At 45.3% G+C, this 18,206-nt stretch overlaps 1 protein-coding gene across 1 annotated transcript in view; it reads right to left on the bottom strand.

The window, feature by feature from the left end:
- Positions 1-5,270: 5,270 nt before the first annotated feature.
- Positions 5,271-18,206, bottom strand: part of LOC113877308 (C-C motif chemokine 3-like) — a 36,114-nt gene continuing 23,178 nt past the window's right edge. The window contains exons 3-4 of the mRNA XM_027517338.1: positions 6,160-6,274; positions 5,271-5,756 (exon numbers count right to left, since the gene is read on the bottom strand). Of these exons, the coding sequence (XP_027373139.1) occupies positions 5,666-5,756; positions 6,160-6,274 (206 nt within the window). The 3' untranslated portion in view covers positions 5,271-5,665. The remainder of the gene's footprint in view (positions 5,757-6,159; positions 6,275-18,206) is intronic.

The raw sequence follows: 18,206 nt of genomic DNA, 5'->3' as shown, positions 1-18,206 counted from the left end.
TCCCTGGGACAGGAAGATCCCCTGGAAGAGGGCATGGCATCTACTCCAGTGTTCTTGCTTGGAAAATCCCATGGATAGACGAGCTGTGTGGGCTACATTCCACAGGTTTGCAAAGAGTCGGGTAGGACTGAAGCTACTTAGCACTAGCACTCAATTTTTTAGTATTAAAAAGTGGAATTTTGATGTTAAGCATTTTTGAAGCGTAATGACAGTTTCTAGCAAATTTTAAAATGTACATACTCTTCAATCTATCTTATTTTGAAAAATTTATTTCAAGAAACACTATGTAAAGTTATAAAGGTGTAGGCACACAGATGTTCTTTGCAGCCCAGCTTGCGAAAACAATGAAAGAAAAAGATTTTCATCAAAAAGAGAGAGAGAGAAAGAGACTAGTTTAAAACATCATTGCATATGCACTTCCCTGGTGGCACAGTGGATAAGAATCTGCTTACCAATGCAGGGGACAAGGGTTCGATCCCTGGTCTGGGAGGACCCCACATGCCAAGGAACAACTAAGCCTGCGAGCCTCAACTCCTGAAAGCCTGTGTGCTGCACCTACTGAAGCCCATACGCTTCACCCATAAGCCTAGAGCCCACGCTCCTCAACCAGAGAAACCACTGCAGTGAGAAGCCTGTGCACCACGATGAAGAGAAGCCCCCGATGGCTCCAACTAGAGAAAGCCTGCTCTCAGCAACAAAGACCCAGCGCAGCCAAAAACAAACTAACAAAAAGCCAGTGCACAAGCGTTCTAAATGTTAAAAATACCATAGTACACCCACATAATACATATGAAACCCCTGAAAAGGAAGAAGTATTGCTATGAATGTGCTGAGATGAAAAGATGTCAATGATATTAATTTAAAACTCTGAATATCAAATATACCTTTCATATGTAGATGTTGCAACTATCTGCATAGACTGCAAGTTCACATTGGTCAGGAATTCCCCAGTGTCCCAGTGGTTGGGATTCAGTTCCTACTGCCAAAAATAAAGGTTCAATTCCTGGTTGGGGAACTAAGATCCTCCTAGCCACCTGGTGTGGCCAAAAAAAAAGTTCACCTTGGACCACCCGCTTTCATCAGTAAACCTCTTGTTGACAGTAACTGGCAGAGATATTAGTGCTCCCTAAATAGTAATAGCCCATGTGTTTCCTTACATGGCAGATGGATTTTGTCTCTTGGGACTAATTCTGAATGGACTGCAAGCAGAGGTGATGTGTGTCCCTTCTGGGCCAGGACAGTTAAAAGCAGTATGGCTTTTCTGTCTCCTTTCTCATTCCAGAATCGATAGCTACAGGATGGAAGCAGCCTGGATTCCTGCGTCACCACCTAGAGGCAAGCTGCTCTGGGGTCAGCACTACTCCAAGTGTGGTTCATGGACCAGCACCATCAGCATCACCGGAAAGCCCATGAGAAAAGCAGAGCTGAGCTGGACCCCAGACACGCAGCATCAGAGTCTCTCGCGTGGGGACCAGGACTCTGTGCTTAGACAGGCCCTCCACTGGCTCTGGTACACACTCAATTTTGAGAACCAGCGACCTGACCTACATCAGATCTGGTGCCAGTGAGAAACTTTTATTTTGTTAATCCACTGAGGGGTTGTTTGTTACTCAGCTATAGCCTGTCCTATCCTGATGCTTACAGAAAATAAACATAAAATGCTGAACTTTTCTCCCACCACTGGTTTCACCTTAACAGCATTTTTGGCAGATCCACAACTTTCTAGTCACATACAGTAATAAAAATTCTTTCAGTTTATAATTTCAGTCTCAAATTTGATCTCATCTCCACTTCTTGCCTCCTCCACACCCCCTACTGCTGCAAATCAGGCTCAGGGGTTTTGCAGGAAGAGGAGGCTTTAGTCCTGGATGCCTTCTCTTCTCTTTTAAAGACCTACTTCTTCTGGGGTCCTGGGGAGAGGGTGGTCTATGTGGCATGATAATGGAGTTAAGAGAACTTTTCTTAACTGCACACAGATGTAGTCCCTGTTTCATTTGGCTTGTTAACTCTGCCTCTTTTTTTTTAATACCAAAAAGCCACTGATGCTCTCTTGGGCAGCACATGCATTTCTTTGCATGGAGGGGATTCTGTGGCTCCTTTCTTTGCCTAGTTCCCTGATGTTGACACCCCAATTTTGCCTGCATCCTTCACCTCTTCCTCCACCCACCCCACTCGTAGCACACCTGGGCCTTTGCTAGCCTGAGGACATTAAGAAAAGGCTCCCTCTTGGAGCACATCTGGCCCTGTGTTGGGTGTAAGACTGTAGAGGTGACACGCAGACTGGATTTCAGCATCCTTTGCCCACACAGTCAGGGACCTCTGTGTACGTCAATCCTGAGACCATCTCACCAGCTCCTGCTGTTAGAGACCCTTCAAGCAGTAGACCTACTATTGATAAAATGACCATTTTGAGAGTCCAAGAGGATACTATTATTAATAATATGCTGGCACACTGGCAAAAACTGGGTCTTCCCCAGACAAGGTAGGATATATGATTCCCCAATCTGTGCAGTGTCACTGAGAAGAAGGCTCAAGCTCCAGAACCTTCCACAGGGTGGTCTGGCCACGAGAAAACTCATTCCACGTGGTGAGAACACTGTTGCTCCACACTCCTTTCTCTGCCCTGCCTCTGATCTTGATTGCTTCTCTTTTGCTCAGTCTGGCTCAGAAAGTCGACATCTACAGGAAGAAGAAAGAGTGGCCCACCTGCTGGGTTCCGCCTTTGTGCGGAGAGGTCATTACTTTTTCTCCTGAAACCCCATGAAGGGGTCTCAAGGAGGGTGGGGACTGCAAGCAAGCTGACTCACTCTACAGTAGAAGTCCTAAGATGAAGCTCCCAAATTGAATGGAGATCAAAAATTTATAAAGAAACATGGTTTATGGTGATACTTTATGGACCACAGGATCAATCTTTGCCTGAAGGTAATCCATTTCTTGAAACTTCAATTATGTGAACTAACAAGCTCCCTTTATCAGTTAAGCCAGATTGAGTCAGCTTTTCTGATACAGCAACTCAAAATACCCCGAACTGACATAGACTGCAGTGTTGCAGGCAACAGACCCCGAAAGTGGACTTGGCCAAGGGCAGTAGCTGAGGTCAAAGTCAGGGAGGACACCTCTAACCAGCAGGACAGCTGGTCATCCCCATGGCTTCTTATATATTCTCAGCAAGGCCATCTGCATCACCAAGGTTACATCAAAAAGGAAAATTCAGGGTGTTGAAGAATGATTACTTCTTGCATAAATCAGCAAAGCCCTTTAAGAAAGAGATTAGCTCACCTTGAAATTGGCTCCTCCGATAGCAGAGAAGGAAGAAAAATATAGCTTGTTTAAGATAAACCCTTTCTGCTTGCTGGTTGAGAATCAGTCATCTGGAAAAGCAGAATTCTCCCCTCCAAGCTAAGGTTAGTATAAGCAGAAATGACAGGATGGGAGACTAGAAAAGACAAAAAGTGGAATCCATAAACATCCCGGTTCATCCTGTTCTCAGACCCCTCCTTTAAGAAATTCATCCTGTGAACAAAACCAACCCTCCTGTTTCTTGTGAGGAGGTGGGCTGGTGGGATGCGTTTGGAGGCAGAGAGCTGATCAGGGCAACCTCCCCGCCTGTGACATCGTTTCATCAGCAGAGGGCAGTGTGGAGCCCAGAGCCAGTTACATGGGGGAGAGGCGGGTGGTGGCGAAAGCGGAGGCCCAGAGCTCCCAGCACTGTGCTATGAGAGAGGAGGAGTCCTAAATCTCTGTTCTAAAAGTAACAGTAGCTGACAGATTTTCTGCTAATTAACCATCCAACGAACCTGACAAGAAAACCAGATCAGAAGCCTTGAAAAACTGGAAGAGAGTTGTATCACCTCTGAAACCCCAAGACCAGCCAAAAACAGGCTAAGACTACACCCCAACGTTGCTTCTCAAACTAGATGTGCATTATTAACATTTTAAAATTACTGATGTCCAGGTTTCACCTAGATGTCATTAGAGCCTTGACTTTGGAGGTGAGCTCCTGGCAATGAAGTTTTCAAAAAGCTCTCCCAAGTGATTCTGAGGCTTCCCCGGTGACTCAGCAGTAAAGAATCTGCCTGCCATGCAGGAGACGCGGGTTCGCTCGCTGGGTTGGGAAGATCCCCTGGAGAAGGGCATGGCCACCCACTCCAGTATTCTTGCCTGGTGAATCCCGTGGACAGAGGAGCCTGCCGGGCTACAGTCCATGGGGTCACAAAGAGTCAGTCACGACTCAGCAACTAAACGACCTCCACCAAGTGATTCTAATGTGAATTCAATGTTGAAAATACTTGCATTCAAGCCAATTCTTAGGTACCCAACTTCAACAGGAAACAGGCAGCCTTAATGAGAGGTGTGTACCCCAAGTAGGGTCACCGGGTAGAATACAGTAATCCCAGTTAAAATTGAACTTCAGATACTCAACAAATAATTTTTGTATAAGTATGTCCCAACAATTGCATGGGACATCCTTATGCTAAAGAATTCTTCATCCCATATTTTTAAATTTAACTCTGGCCACTCTAGCCCCCAAGTCTCAGCTCAGATATAGGCTTGAAGAATATTCCTCAAAAAAGCAGAGTGCAGAGCAATGGAGAAGGTGAACAAGACTCTCCATCAACGGGCGGGTAGGGTATTCTTGTTAGACTGCAGGCAGGGCTGGCTTACCTGTCACCAGGGTGAGCGCTAAGCACAGCACTACTATACGCACTGATCATAAAACCTAGTGCTTGATAAGACCTCAACAAGTGTGAGCCATTATTTTGAGGAAATCACATACAAAAATGCAATTGTGTGCACAAATACACACCACCTTGGTTTTCATTTAAGTAGGTAAGTTATGATTTGGTTATAAAATAACATGTCGGGACTTCCCTGGCAGTTCAGTGGTGAAGAATCCACCTTCCAATACAGGGAACACAGGTTCAATCCCTGGTCGGGGAACGAAGACCCCACATGCTATGGAACAAACAAGTCCTTGTGTTGTAACTACTGAGCCCACACACTGCAAGTAAGATCCCGCACAATCAAAAATAAACAAAGAAATATTTTTAAAAAATAAAAATAAATTTTAAAAATTAATGTGCCGGTTTTAACTTTCCTGGACAGTATCTCCAGGGGAATGTCTGGTGTTTTTGTTCTAGGATGTTTTTCCTTACTCGTGGTCGGCCCCTTTTCATATTTCCCTATTCTCCCCTCCTCACCCCGTATTAGTCTCTACCCGTGATTCTGGCTGCTGGGAAGACAAAATCAAGAGTCACCACAAGGAAAAGGCTGGTTTACCTTTTATGGAAGAGCCTTCAATATTTTGAATCACAGTCCTGGGCAAAACCACTCAACCAGCATTTGTTGTTTGGCATGTATGATATGAGTGGTTCCAGGAGAGCGCCAATCACACTGATTGATCCAAGTACAGAGAGTGAGGACAGTTACGGAGGAAGGGGGAGGGATGGGTGGGGAAGAGGGGGTCAGAGCAGATATTCAAGACATCACACACTTCCACGGTGGAAATAAATGAGAAAAATTAAATAGGAGACATTAAAGTGAAGTGAGTGGCTGGGGATGGGGTGTGACCCACAGAAGAGGTGCCTTTTGGAGTCCCAGGGTCATCGCCCTGCGTCCCTGACTGTCCATAGAGGGAACATCTTCCCTGCAGCTCCCAGGCCACTCAGGGATTCAGCTCCAGGTCGATGATGTATTCCTGGACCCAGTCCTCACTGGGGTCGGCACAGACCTGCCGGCCTCTTTTGGTCTTGAAGCTGTGGAGAGGAGCAGAAGGGTTACACACTGGTGAGTGCAGCATGGGGGGGATCCTGGGCCCCCAGGGACCCCTCCCTCCTTCTGCCCCGGACATCTCAGGGCCTGTCCACATGCTCAAATCATGTCGCCTTAACCCTGGGGTTCACAGACCTTCCTTGGTCTCCTATGGGGGTCCCCTTGGAAAGCCAGCACCGTTGTTTGGCAAATGAGAAAGAGGACAGCTTCCTGCTGTCACCCCTTCCCTCTCCTCCCTCTGCCCAGGGGCAGACCCTCAGGACCCTCTGCAGGCCCCAAACCAGGTGAGAAAAGATGGCAGGGGCCCCCCTGGTGTCCTGAGCTCTGAGGAGGTGCCTCAGACCCCCAGGCTTCTTCCCCAGGGCGGGCAGGAAGGCTGGCCCTTACATGATGCCGGGCTTGGAGCACTGGCTGCTGGTCTCATAATAGTCGTCCACGAGTTTGCGTGGGATCTGCCGGGAGACGAAGGAGAAGCAGCAGTCGGTCGGGGTGTTGGTACTAACTGTGAGAGAGGGGACAGACCGTGGTAAGTCCTTGTTCACGGGGAGAGGCAGCCAGCGGCCCCTCGAGGGTCAGGAGACCTGCAGGAGGCAGTGCGGGGGGCGGGGGCGGGGGAATCCAGGAGGAAGTGGTGTTATTTCAACTGGATTCCAGAGGAGACCAAAGGCTACACTGGGAGCCCACTGGACACAGATTCCAGCTTTTGTCAGAATCCCACCTGGGCCTCATTTCCCCAGGAATCCATAAAATGGGCTTCCCTGCCACTGTCTCTCAGAGCCAGAGAATAGAATTGCTAAAAACCACCCTGGGAAGGAAAGTTCTGCTCAGGAAATAGTGTCTGAAGTCTCTCTGAAGCTCTCTACTTAAGGGCTCAGGTGAAAGACCCCGGCCAAGAGTTGGGGACAGGCCTCACAGGTGGCAGAGCAGGTGTGGGCAGAGAGGGCCGCGGTGAGCAGCAGGACAGCCAGGGCGGCCCCGGGGATCTCCATGATGCTGGGCGGGTGAGAGAGTCAGGTGGGCCCAGTGGAGCTGGACTCGAGACTTGAAGCTGCAGCCTCCTGCTGGGGTCTGGGCTGTGTCCTCTCTTTATAGGCAGCCTTGGGACACTAGAGGACGGAAACTTGTGGAGACCGAGGCGGGGGGTGTGTTTTTTGTCACGGCGTTGGTATCATGCTGTGAGTGGCAGAAGCCAGCAAAGCTTCGGGTCACCACAAGGGCTCAGCGTATTTGCAGGAGCGCTCGTGTTGCTTACTTGATGGGGAAATGGTTTCCCCAGTGAGAGGAGGTGAGAGGCTGGTGTGACCCTGTGACAAGATTGTGCGGTGCTTTCTCACAAGGGCAGGTCTGTACACCAAGCATCTCCCCACAGAGCTGAACCTTCTGGGACCCACCCCAAGCTGTCCCGACAACACAGCTCTGACCTAGACGATAATACCACAGAGTCTTGAGAAGCCCCCCGAGCCAAGCTAAAAGCACACCCTGGGTGGGGACAGATCTGGGGAATACTCAGCTGCAGAAGGGGCCGGAGTGAGGCTGGCCTTTCAGACTTTGGCTCATTCCTCAAACATTCTACCTTAAGCTTTTGATTGCGAGGCATCCATTTCAAAGATATCCATCTTGAATAAGCACATCCCCCGATACAGAATTAGATGATGGGCCAGGCTGCCCTACACATGGAGTTCCCCTTTTAGAAAGTTCTGGATGACCTAGATAACTGACCATTTGAGTGGCTTCCCTTTTCCCTTCCACACTTTCTCTCTTATCTTTTAAATTCACCAATAAAGAGTGAACCTGTAATACTCTGGTCACCCCACCCTCACCCCAATAAAGGCAGAGCCCCAGGTCTGAGCCCTCTCCCTCTGAGACCTCACTGTGCAGCCGCAGCCGTGCTGTCTACCCTCTGGAACTCCAAGTAACAAACCTTGTCTTTCAAAGTCCCCTGATGGTTATTGAGGTTCGTCTTACACTAATAATAAGAACCTTAATGGCCCATCCAGCTTGAACACTGGCTCCAGCTGGGGAAATATCTGTGGGGCCCCCACAAAAAGTACAGTCCGGTCAAATTCCTGCAGACATCACCATCAACAGGCTGACGGACACAGAATAGCTAGTCCCTTGTTTGGAGAAAGAAATGGCAAACCACTTCAACATTCTTGCCTTGAGAACCCCATGAACAGTACGAGAAGGCATAAAGATATGACACTGAAAGGTGAACCCCTTAGGTTGGTAGGTGCCCAAAGTGCTGGAGAAGAGCAGAGAAATAACTCCAGAAGGAATGAAGAGGCTGAGCCAAAGTGGAAACGACACCCAATTGTGGATGTGTCTGATGGTGAAAGTCTGATGCTGTAGAGAACAATATTGCATAGGAACCTGGAATGTTAGGTCCATGAATCAAGGTAAATCAGAAGTGGTCAAACAGTTAGAACTGGACATGGAACAGACTGGTTCCAAATAGGAAAAGGAGTACGTAAAGTCTGTATATTGTCACCCTGCTTATTTAACTTATATGCAGAGTACATCATGAGAAATGCTGGGCGGGAAGAAGCACAAGCTGGAATCAAGATGGCCAGGAGAAATATCAATAACCTCAGATATGCAGATGACACCACCCTTATGGCAGAAAGTGAAGAGGAACTAAAAAGCCTCCTGATGAAAGTGAAAGAGGAGAGTGAAAAAGTTGGCTTAAAGCTCAACATTCAGAAAATGAAGATTATGGCATCTGGTCCCATTATTTCATGGAACATAGATGGGGAAACAGTGGAAATAGTGACTATTTTTCTGGGCTCCTAAATCACTGCAGATGGTGATTGCAGCCATGAAATTAAAAGATGCTTACTCCTTGGAAGGAAAGTTGTGACCAACCTAAACAGCATACTCAAAAGCAGAGACATTACTTTGCCAACAAAGGTCCAACTAGTCAAGGCTATGGTTTTTCCTGTGGTCATGTATGGATGAGAGAGTTGGACTGTGAAGAAAGCTGAGCACCGAAGAATTGATGCTTTTGAACTGTGGTGTTGGAGAAGACTCTTGAGAGTCCCTTGGACTGCAAGGAGATCCAACCAGTCCATCCTAAAGGATATCAGTCCTGGGTGTTCATTGGAAGGACTGATGCTGAAACTGAAACTCCCATACTTTGGCCACCCCATGTGAAGAGTTGACTCATTGGAAAAGACCCTGATGTTGGGAGGGATTAGGGGCAGGAGGAGAAGGGGACGACACAGGATGAGATGGCTGGATGGCATCACCAACTCGATGGACATGAGTTTGGGTGGACTCTGGGAGTTGGTGATGGACAGGGAGGCCTGGCATGCTGCGATTCATGGGGTCTCAAAGAATCGGACACGACTGAGCTACTGAACTGTACTGAACTGAACTGAAAAAGGAGATGCCAAGAGTGAACATCGACGTTTTAGGAATCAGTAAACTAAAATGGATGGGAATAGGTGAATTTAATTCAGATGATCATTACATCTACCACTGTGGGCAAGAATCCCTGAGAGGAAATGGAGTAGCCCTCATAGTCAACAAAAGAGTCCAAAAGGTAGTACTTGGGTTTCAAAAATGACAGAGTGATCTCGGTTCATTTCCAAAGAAAACCATTCAATATCACAGTAATCCAAGTCTATGTCCCAACCACTGATGCTGAAGAAGCTGAAGTTGAGCAGTTCTATGAAGACCTACAAGACCTTCTAGCTGGGCTAATTGGGAGCTAATATGATGACCCTTAAACTGTTGCTACCCTTTAAACAGAAAAACTCTGCCAGAGATCTATCTTATGGACATAAGCACAATGATGAGGTCATCTGTATAACAGCTTATTTATAACAATTAAAAGATGCTGCTGCTGCTAAGTCGCTTCAGTCGTGTCTGACTCTGTGCGACCCCATAGACGGCAGCCCACCAGGCTCCCCCGTCCCTGGGATTCTCCAGGCAAGAACACTGGAGTGGGTTGCCATTTCCTTCTCCAGTGCATGAAAGTGAAAAGTGAAAGTAAAGTCTCTCAGTCGTGTCCGACTCCTAGCGACCCATGGACTGCAGCCCACCAGGCTCCTCCATCCATGGGATTTTCCAGGCAAGAGTACTGGAGTGGGGTGCCATTGCCTTCTCCAAATTAAAAGATCACTTACAACTAAATATGATAACAAATTCACCTCTTGTAGTAATAATTTGCCCTTAGAAACTGTGGAGGTAAATAAATTTTAGAGGAAGTCCTTGCTATTAAAGAATCCTAGAACATTTCCTGTTTCCTTACTGTAAAGTCAAGGCATTTCCAGGGTTTGTCTAGCACTTCAATGACATCATTAACGACTCTTCTGAAAATATCTGCCTTCAACAGTTTGTTGGCTTTTCTTCTTTGGGCTTGTCACCTCCTGGTGGGGAAATAGCTGCTGCTACTCAGCCATCACATCTTCTCAAAAAGTCTCATCCACTGCATAAGAGGGAGTGGAGAGAAAGTAATGTTGCTAGTGTTTTAAATTGCAATTGGGCTTTTCTGAAATCATAATTTGTAATGTTGACTATAGAATACTCTCAAAAGTAGTTAAAGCTGATTTTAAATATATATAAAATGCAGAAAAGAATAGAGAATTGTTTCACTTCTGAAAGTTGGGTAGGCAGCGTGGCAAATGCAAGTAAGGATGTGGAGCTGGGGTTGGGGGTGGTGTTCGTCTATATTCTTCCTGTCTTATTCCGGCATAAATGAACTCAGGCACAATCTGAATAAAATGTCTTTCCCTAAAGGTAGGAAAAGTTCTATTATCCAAACCTAATGACTATTAACGGAGAAGGCAGTGGCACCCCACTCCAGTACTCTTGCCTGGAAAATCCCATGGATGGAGGAGCCTGGTAAGCTGCAGTCCATGGGGTCACACAGAGTCGGACACGACTGAAGTGACTTAGCATATGACTATTAATTTGGCTTATTTCTTTCAAGTGTATTTTCTCCTAGGCTTATGATAGTTCCATTTACTTATTTGCTTTTTATCTCTTTTTACCGTGTATGTGGGAAAGGGAAGGGACATAATTGTAGCCATGATATGAATGCAAATTTTTATTTTTCTTATTTACACTTAACAGTACAAGATGTTTCCAACTCATTCCAGTATTTTTAAGAGCTGCCTAATTTCCTCATCCATCAGCCTAGCGTATTAATATTGTCATCCACTACTGTAGCACATTTGGACTGTTTTCAATTTTTAATTGCTATAAATATGCTTCACCAAATATCTATATGCATAAACCTTTTTCAACAAATGAGGTTTTTTCCCCATAGGATATTTTCCTAGCTGTAGACTTTCTGGGCCAAAAAATAAGGACATTTAGGACTCCTGCTTTATAGAGACATCCCATATCTAATGTGCATTCATTTATATACCCAACTGTTAAACAAGATTTTAATGGCATATTGTAGGGACTGGTGAATGTTTGATGAATGAAACAGTGATTTAAAAGCCAGATTTATCTATCACATCAAATCTGTCATGTCCCAGACTTCCCCAATTTCATTCTGTCCATCTGAGTTTTGATCAAACACAGCTCAGGCTACTGAAGACTCTACAGCATCAGTAGATATGTCACAGTCAAAACACCTGTGAAGAACATTAGAAACGTCTGCTCTGAGAAACGCAAAAGGGAATGGTATGATCCATAAAGCTCTGTTCGTGGTAGAAGACCAGCTAAGCTTGGTCCCTTAATGACGGCAACTCCTGGCTCCCCCACCTCCTTGTTCGTGAATCATTTCCTCAGAAGTGGTCTGAGCAACATGATGTCATGGTCCTTTTCACCCAGGATGCGGTTTCCAGTGGGACTTGTGTGCTCAGGGTGCTGTGACATTACCCGTAGGTGTCACCCTCTGTGATCGGAACAGCTGTAGCAGAGCATCAGATCTGCTCTGTGGGAGGAACTATTAATCTGTAGATCTTTCCATGTCCTTACGGCTCTGACACTAACATCATCTCACTGGCCAAAACCTTTCCAGCCGATCAGCCCCAACAAATGAGCAACTGGGCTCTTCTTGGATGCTCTGAACCTCTGTGTGACCCCAGGGACCCCAACATGTGCAACTCATAACAAGACACCATGCAGCAACTTCCCCTCTGATCACGCCCAGCCTCCAGCTTCTCATGCTCTAGAGTTGCCTATAAAGGGACAAGGATACAGGATGGACTCCCGAAGGATGGAGGCAGCAGCACTTGCCCCATTCTATCTTGGCTTTGCCCTCTTCCTGCCTATCACTGATGAGTTCCCATGCTGCTCTGGTCAACCATCTCTTCACTACATCCCTCAGCTCATGAGTTTTGTCTGTATCACAAGACTCTCATCCTTCCTTTCTCTTAGAATTGTTTCTCAGTGCTCTGGATGGATGTCTAAACCACATCACTTAAACTCTATGGTTGAGATTTCTCACATGAAAGCAAAGAACTTCACAAAAGGTTTTAAAACATTCTGAGCTATTTCCCAAACTTCTCAGGAAGTTTTAACTATCTTGTCTCTGGATCTGGTAGACCCATTGTTAGTGGGGAAAATTGAGGTCTAACGCATTCACTACTACCACTAAGTCGCTTCAATCGTGTCTGACTCTGTGCGACCCCATAGATGGCAGCCCACCAGGCTCCCCCATCCCTGGGACTCTCCAGGCAAGAACACTGGAGTGGGTTGCCATTTCCTTCTCCAATGCGTGAAAGTGAAAAGTGAAAGTGAAGTCGCTCAGTCGTGTCCAACTCTTTGCAACCCCATGGACTGCAGCCTACCAGGCTCCTCCATCCATGGGATTTTCCAGGCAAGAGTACTGGAGTGGGGTGCCATTGCCTTCTCCGGCATTCACTAATAAGATGCAAATGCCAGGTCCAGTTGGTTCCTAGGATGAACAAAATGACAGAGTCCCTTGGCTCTCCCAAGGAGCTCCAGCCTTTGGGTGATGTACAGAAGGTGGCATCTTGCTGGCGATTGTCTCTGTGGACCAGATGAATTTCCCCAAAAGAGATGGAACAAGGGCTCCCTGACCCAATAGCTATATTCGCTGAAGAGGGAGACAGACACTGAGAACAAGATAGGCAGAGATTCAAAACAGTAATTCACGGTCAAGAAGAAATGCTTAATTTACTTGGTTCATTTTGTGCCCTACTCCGCAGCCCTGAGCACTAACATCACCAACTTCTGGCCAGCCACCCTCCAAGGAGGGAAGAAATTGATCTGGCTTTTCTGGGGCTCTTGATTGCCACTTCCTCATGGTTAGGGCAGACACCTCAGAGCTTGCTGTTTCTCTCATTTCTCTTCAAATCTGTCAAAAATTTGTCAATGATCATGTGTTCTTATCCTGGTGTAATATCAGAATCATTCCTCCTTCCTAGTGAAAGGCCGGGCTTGTGGAGAAGAGACAGCCCATGGGACATGGGGTGAGGAGTGGATCGGCATATAAAGTAGGTTTATTTCTTTCTGTTTTTCTCTTCTTCCCAGGATTGCATTTTTTGCGTCTTGCTTATTCATATGTAATATTAAAAATCAAGTCTTTCCATGTCATTTTATTTGTTTAAGAGGCTGGCATTAGGCTCTTAAACATTAACCACTATGCCAGTCCAGCAATGTAGACTATATAGTTGGCTATCAATTATATGATCATAGATAAACTACCACAAAAAAACCACTGTCCTTAAAATTTTTCCCATTTGTGAGTTAATTTCCATAAAATAGGTTCTGAAAAATAGAATTTCTGGATCAAAGAGTATGGCCATTTTACAGCTGCTGACCCTCCTAAGCGTTAAATCCAGACTTGTAGGTCTATGGTGAGTATTCAACAAATAGACAAATTACTGGAAAGATAATCTTGAGTTTCACCGTCCTTGTACCTCCAGGCTTTCCAATTCCGTTCTTTCCATCTAGGGCGTGGTTAAGCTTGGCTTATCCTTTTTGGTGTTTTTGCATGTCCCGTTTATACAGTTAGGACAATTGTGGGAGTCCATCGGGGCGTCCTGCTCTGTGGAAGAAGGCTTTGATCATTCACTTCAGAGAGAAATCTGTCACATGGAAAGGAAATAGCTAAGCCTGATCCCTGCTCTGTGTACTGTGCTTCATTGCTCAGTCGTGTCTGATTCTTTGTGACCCCATGGACTGTAGCCTGCCAGGCCCCACTGTCCATGGGGATTTTCTTGGCAAGATATTGGAGGAATACTGGGTTGCCATGCCCTCCTCCAGGAGATCTTCCCAATCCAGGGATCGAGCCCAGGTCTCCCACACTGCAGGCAAATTCTTTGTCATCTGAACCACCAGGGAAGCCCAAGCTGATCCCTGGGTGATGCCAACTCCTGGCCCCACATCTGGAGAAACAATTTCCTCATGTCAGTTCAGCTCAGTTCAGCCTCTCAGTCATGTCCAACTCTTTGCAACCCCATGGACTGCAGCAAGCCAGGCTTCCCTGTCCATCACCAACTCCTGGAGCTTGCTCAAACTCATGTTCATCGAGTCAGTGATGCCATACAACCATCTCATCCTCTGTCATCCCCTTCTCCTCCTGCCTTCAATCTTTCTAAGCATCAGGGTCTTTTCCAAGGAGTCAGTTCTTTGCATCAGGTGGCCAAAGTATTGGAGCTTCAGCTTCAACATCAGTCCTTCCAATGAATGTTCAGGACTGATTTCCTTTAGGATTGACTGGTTGAATCTCCCTGCAGTCCAAGAGACTCTCAAGAGTCTTCTTTAACACCACAGTTCAAAAGTATCGATTCTTCAGCGCTCAGTTTTCTTTATAGTCCACCTCTCACATCCATACATGACTACTGGAAAAACCATAGCTTTGACTAAACAGACCTTTGTTGGCAAAGTAATGTCTCTGCTTTTTAATATGCTATCTAGGTTCATCATAGCTTTTCTTCCAAGGAGCAAGTGTCTTTTAATTTCATGGCTGCCATCACCATCTGCAGTGATTTTGGAGCCCAAGAAAATAAAGTCGGTCACTGTTTCCATTGTTTTTCCATCTATTTGCCATGGAGTGATGGGACCAGATGCCGTGATCCTTGTTTTTTGAATGTTGAGTTTTAAGCCAACTCTTTCACTCTTCTCTTTCCTCATAAGGAACTAAGCAAATTGGCAACTGAACAATTCTTATGTGCACCCTAAACCTCTCTGGTAACTAAGGGATTTACATGCGTGGTCTATTCTTCAAAATCACTGTGCTGTGTGTACTCTGATTATTTCCCTTTGACAAATGAGAAAACAGAGTTTCAGTGAGATTGTCCAAGGTCACACAATTGGTAATGTTGTGATCAAAACTGCAGACTAGAGCAAGCCCCACACTCTTAATTAAACACTAGTAATTTGTTCCTCAGTGTTCCACATGAAGCAGATTTACCAGGAATGTAGAATTCTCGGTCAAGAGACAACCTACCTCAGCAAGTCAGAAGTAAGGAATTGTTGCTTAAAGACCCCAGAAAGGATGTTTTTGCTGTCAGTCACTAAGTTGTGTCCGACTCTTTGCGACCCCATGGACTGCAGCACGCCAGGCTTCCTTGTCCTTAACTACCTCCCAGAGTTTGCTCAAACCCATGTCCTTCAAGTTGGTGATGCCATCCAACCCTCTCTTCCTCTGTCATCCCCTTTTCCTCTTGCCTTCAACCTGTTCCAGCATCAGGGTCTTTTCCAATGAGTCGGCTCGTCACATCAGGAGCTTCAGCATCAGTCCTTCCAATGAATATTGAGAACTGGTTTCCTTTATGATTGAATGGTTTGATCTCCTTGCAGTCCAGGGGACTCTCAAGAGTCTTACCCAGCTCCTCAGTTTAAAAGCATCAATTCTTTGGCCCTCAGCTTTCTTTATAGCTCAACTCTCACATCCATACATGGCTACTGGAAAAACCATAGTTTTGACTATATGGACCTTTGTTGGCAAAGTGATGTCTCTGCTTTTTAGTATGCTATCTAGGTTTGTCATAGCTTTTCTTCCAAGGAGCATGCATCTTTTAATTTTAAGGCTACAGTCACCATCTACAGTGATTTTGGAGCCCAAGTACTGTTTCTACTTTTTATCCATCTATTTGCCATGAAGTGATGGGACTGGATGCCATGATCTTGGTATTTTGAATTTTGAGTTTTAAGTCAGCTTTTCCACTCTCCTCTTTCACCCTCATCAAGAGGCTCTCTCTATCCAGAGATGATAGAAATCCAGAAATTTGAGCCTGGCAGTGCAGTCTCTTCTAGATTGAGGATGTTTGCAATTCAGAAGAGGTGGCTGAGAAGATGAACTGAACCTTTCACAGCCTTTCTCAGCTGGAGGAAAACAAAGTCCAGTGCTGCCCAAGTGAAGGGACTGCAAGAAACCATCCTCTGTCTGGGCTTATAGGAGGAAAAGTAAATGAGAAGAAAACCGTTCCTTGAAAAAGTGGAGGCCAGGCCCCATCACCCGGGTGGTTTAGAAAATCTCAAACTCTAAAACATTTTTAAACAAGATCCCAGATGCTGATGCCACAAATGCCTTGAGAAGAAGCTTGAGCTTTTTGGTGAGGAACTGGAAACTACCACGAGTATTGTTGCAAATTTGTAAAAGTAAAAATACAAATTTTGGGTCCAAAAAATGCAAAAACTGAAATAAAACCTCGGAGTAGACTAAACTCAACTGAAGAAATATTGGTCAAGTTCAAACATACCAAAATGAACCAAAGGGAAACATGTGAATGAAAAATACAAAAGAGTGGATAAGAGCACATAGAGAATAGAGCAGGGCATCTATTTGGTTAATTAACCATCTAGTTAATTAGAATCTCAAAATAAGAGGAAAGAGAGAATGAGACAGCAAACAGATCTGAAGAGATAATGGCTAACAGTTTTACAAAATGGTGAGAGATGTAATTCTGAAGATTCAAGGTCAGAGGGCATTATCCCCATTGCTATCAATGGGCCAAGTTTTGTATCAGCCACTCCTACCCTCAGTACTAGCTGGAAAAGGAGAAATACCGCTGATGCTGGTCCCTGTCTCACCAGCCAGTCCTGATGGCTTTGATGAATAATGCGTTTTCTGGGACTTTTCATAGAATATAATCTGGAGGATCTTTCAGCCTCACATGGTTTATCTACTCCGTCATGCCCACTTCCATAGTCACTTTTATCCCTTTCTTCTCCACCTGTCATGGCAATTCAAGTATTTTAACTTCACTCAGCATGAGCCATTGCCTTCTCCAGCATTCTGGAGATTTCCTGGCTGCAAAGTCGCACCAACCTCTGCGACCCTTGCCAGGAAGTTATAGCCTATATCCAGAAAGAGTGCCCCCAAGTCAATAAGTTCCTCCTAATCCATTCTTGTGTTCCAGCTTCCTTGATCAGTTTAGTTCAGTTCAGTCGCACAACCGTGTCTGACTTTGTGACGCCATGAATTGTAGCACGCCAGGCGTCCCTATCCATCACCAACTCCTGGAGCTTGCTCAAACTCATGTCCATTGAGTTGGTGATGCCATCCAACCATTTTGTCCTCTGTCGTCCACTTCTCCTTCTGCCTTCAATTTTTCCCAGCATCAAGGTCTTTTCCAATGAGTCAGTTCTTTGCATCAGGTGGCCAAAGTATTGGAGCTTCAGCTTCAACATCAGTCCTTCTAATGAATGATCAGGACTGATTTCCTTTAGGATTGACTGGTTGGATCTCCTTGCAGTCCAAGGGACTCTCAAGAGTCTTCTCCAACACCACAGTTCAAAAGCATCAATTCTTTGGCACTCAGCTTTTTTTATGGTCCACCTCTCACATCCATATATGACTACTGGAAAAACCATAGCTTTGACTAGACAGACCTTTGTTGGCAAAGTAATATTTCTGCCTTTTAATATGCTGTCTAGGTTGGTCATAGATTTCTTTTAAGGAGCAAGCGTCTTTTAATTTCATGGCTGCCATCACCATCTGCAGTGATTTTGGAGCCCAAGAAAATAAAGTCTGTCACTGTTTCCATTGTTTCTCCATCTATTTGCCATGAAGTGATGGGCCCAGATGCTATGATATTTGCTTTTCAAATGTTGAGTTTTAAACCAGCTTTTTCACTCTCCTCTTTCACTTTCATCAAGGGAGTCTTTACTTCCTCTTTGTTTTCTGCCATAAGGGTGATGTTATCTGCATATCTGAGGTTATTGATATTTATCCTGGCAATCTTGACTCCTGCTTGTGCTTCGTCTTTGATCAAATCACCCTCAAAATCCAGACCCAAGTTTCTCTCCCAGCTCAGGCTGGTACATGCTTGCTAAATTTTGTTGTTTCTTTGGAGTATAGTCTCTTTCGCCCTTATCAGAAATATAATTTACTGACATGAAATATATGGAATATATGAATGGTCTTATATCTATTAAGGAATTATTTCTATTAAGTAATTTAAGTCCTCCTCCCTACCAAAATTCTCATAGCCTTCAAAAGCAAATTCTAGCAAACATTTATAGAAGGGATAATGGAGAAAGAATAAACTTTTTAAGAAATG

The sequence above is a fragment of the Bos indicus x Bos taurus genome, chromosome 19 (assembly GCF_003369695.1).
Source record: "Bos indicus x Bos taurus breed Angus x Brahman F1 hybrid chromosome 19, Bos_hybrid_MaternalHap_v2.0, whole genome shotgun sequence".
Lineage (NCBI taxonomy): Eukaryota > Metazoa > Chordata > Mammalia > Artiodactyla > Bovidae > Bos > Bos indicus x Bos taurus.
Note: the sequence above shows the minus strand (reverse complement) of the source record. Positions and strands in the feature narration are given on the sequence as shown.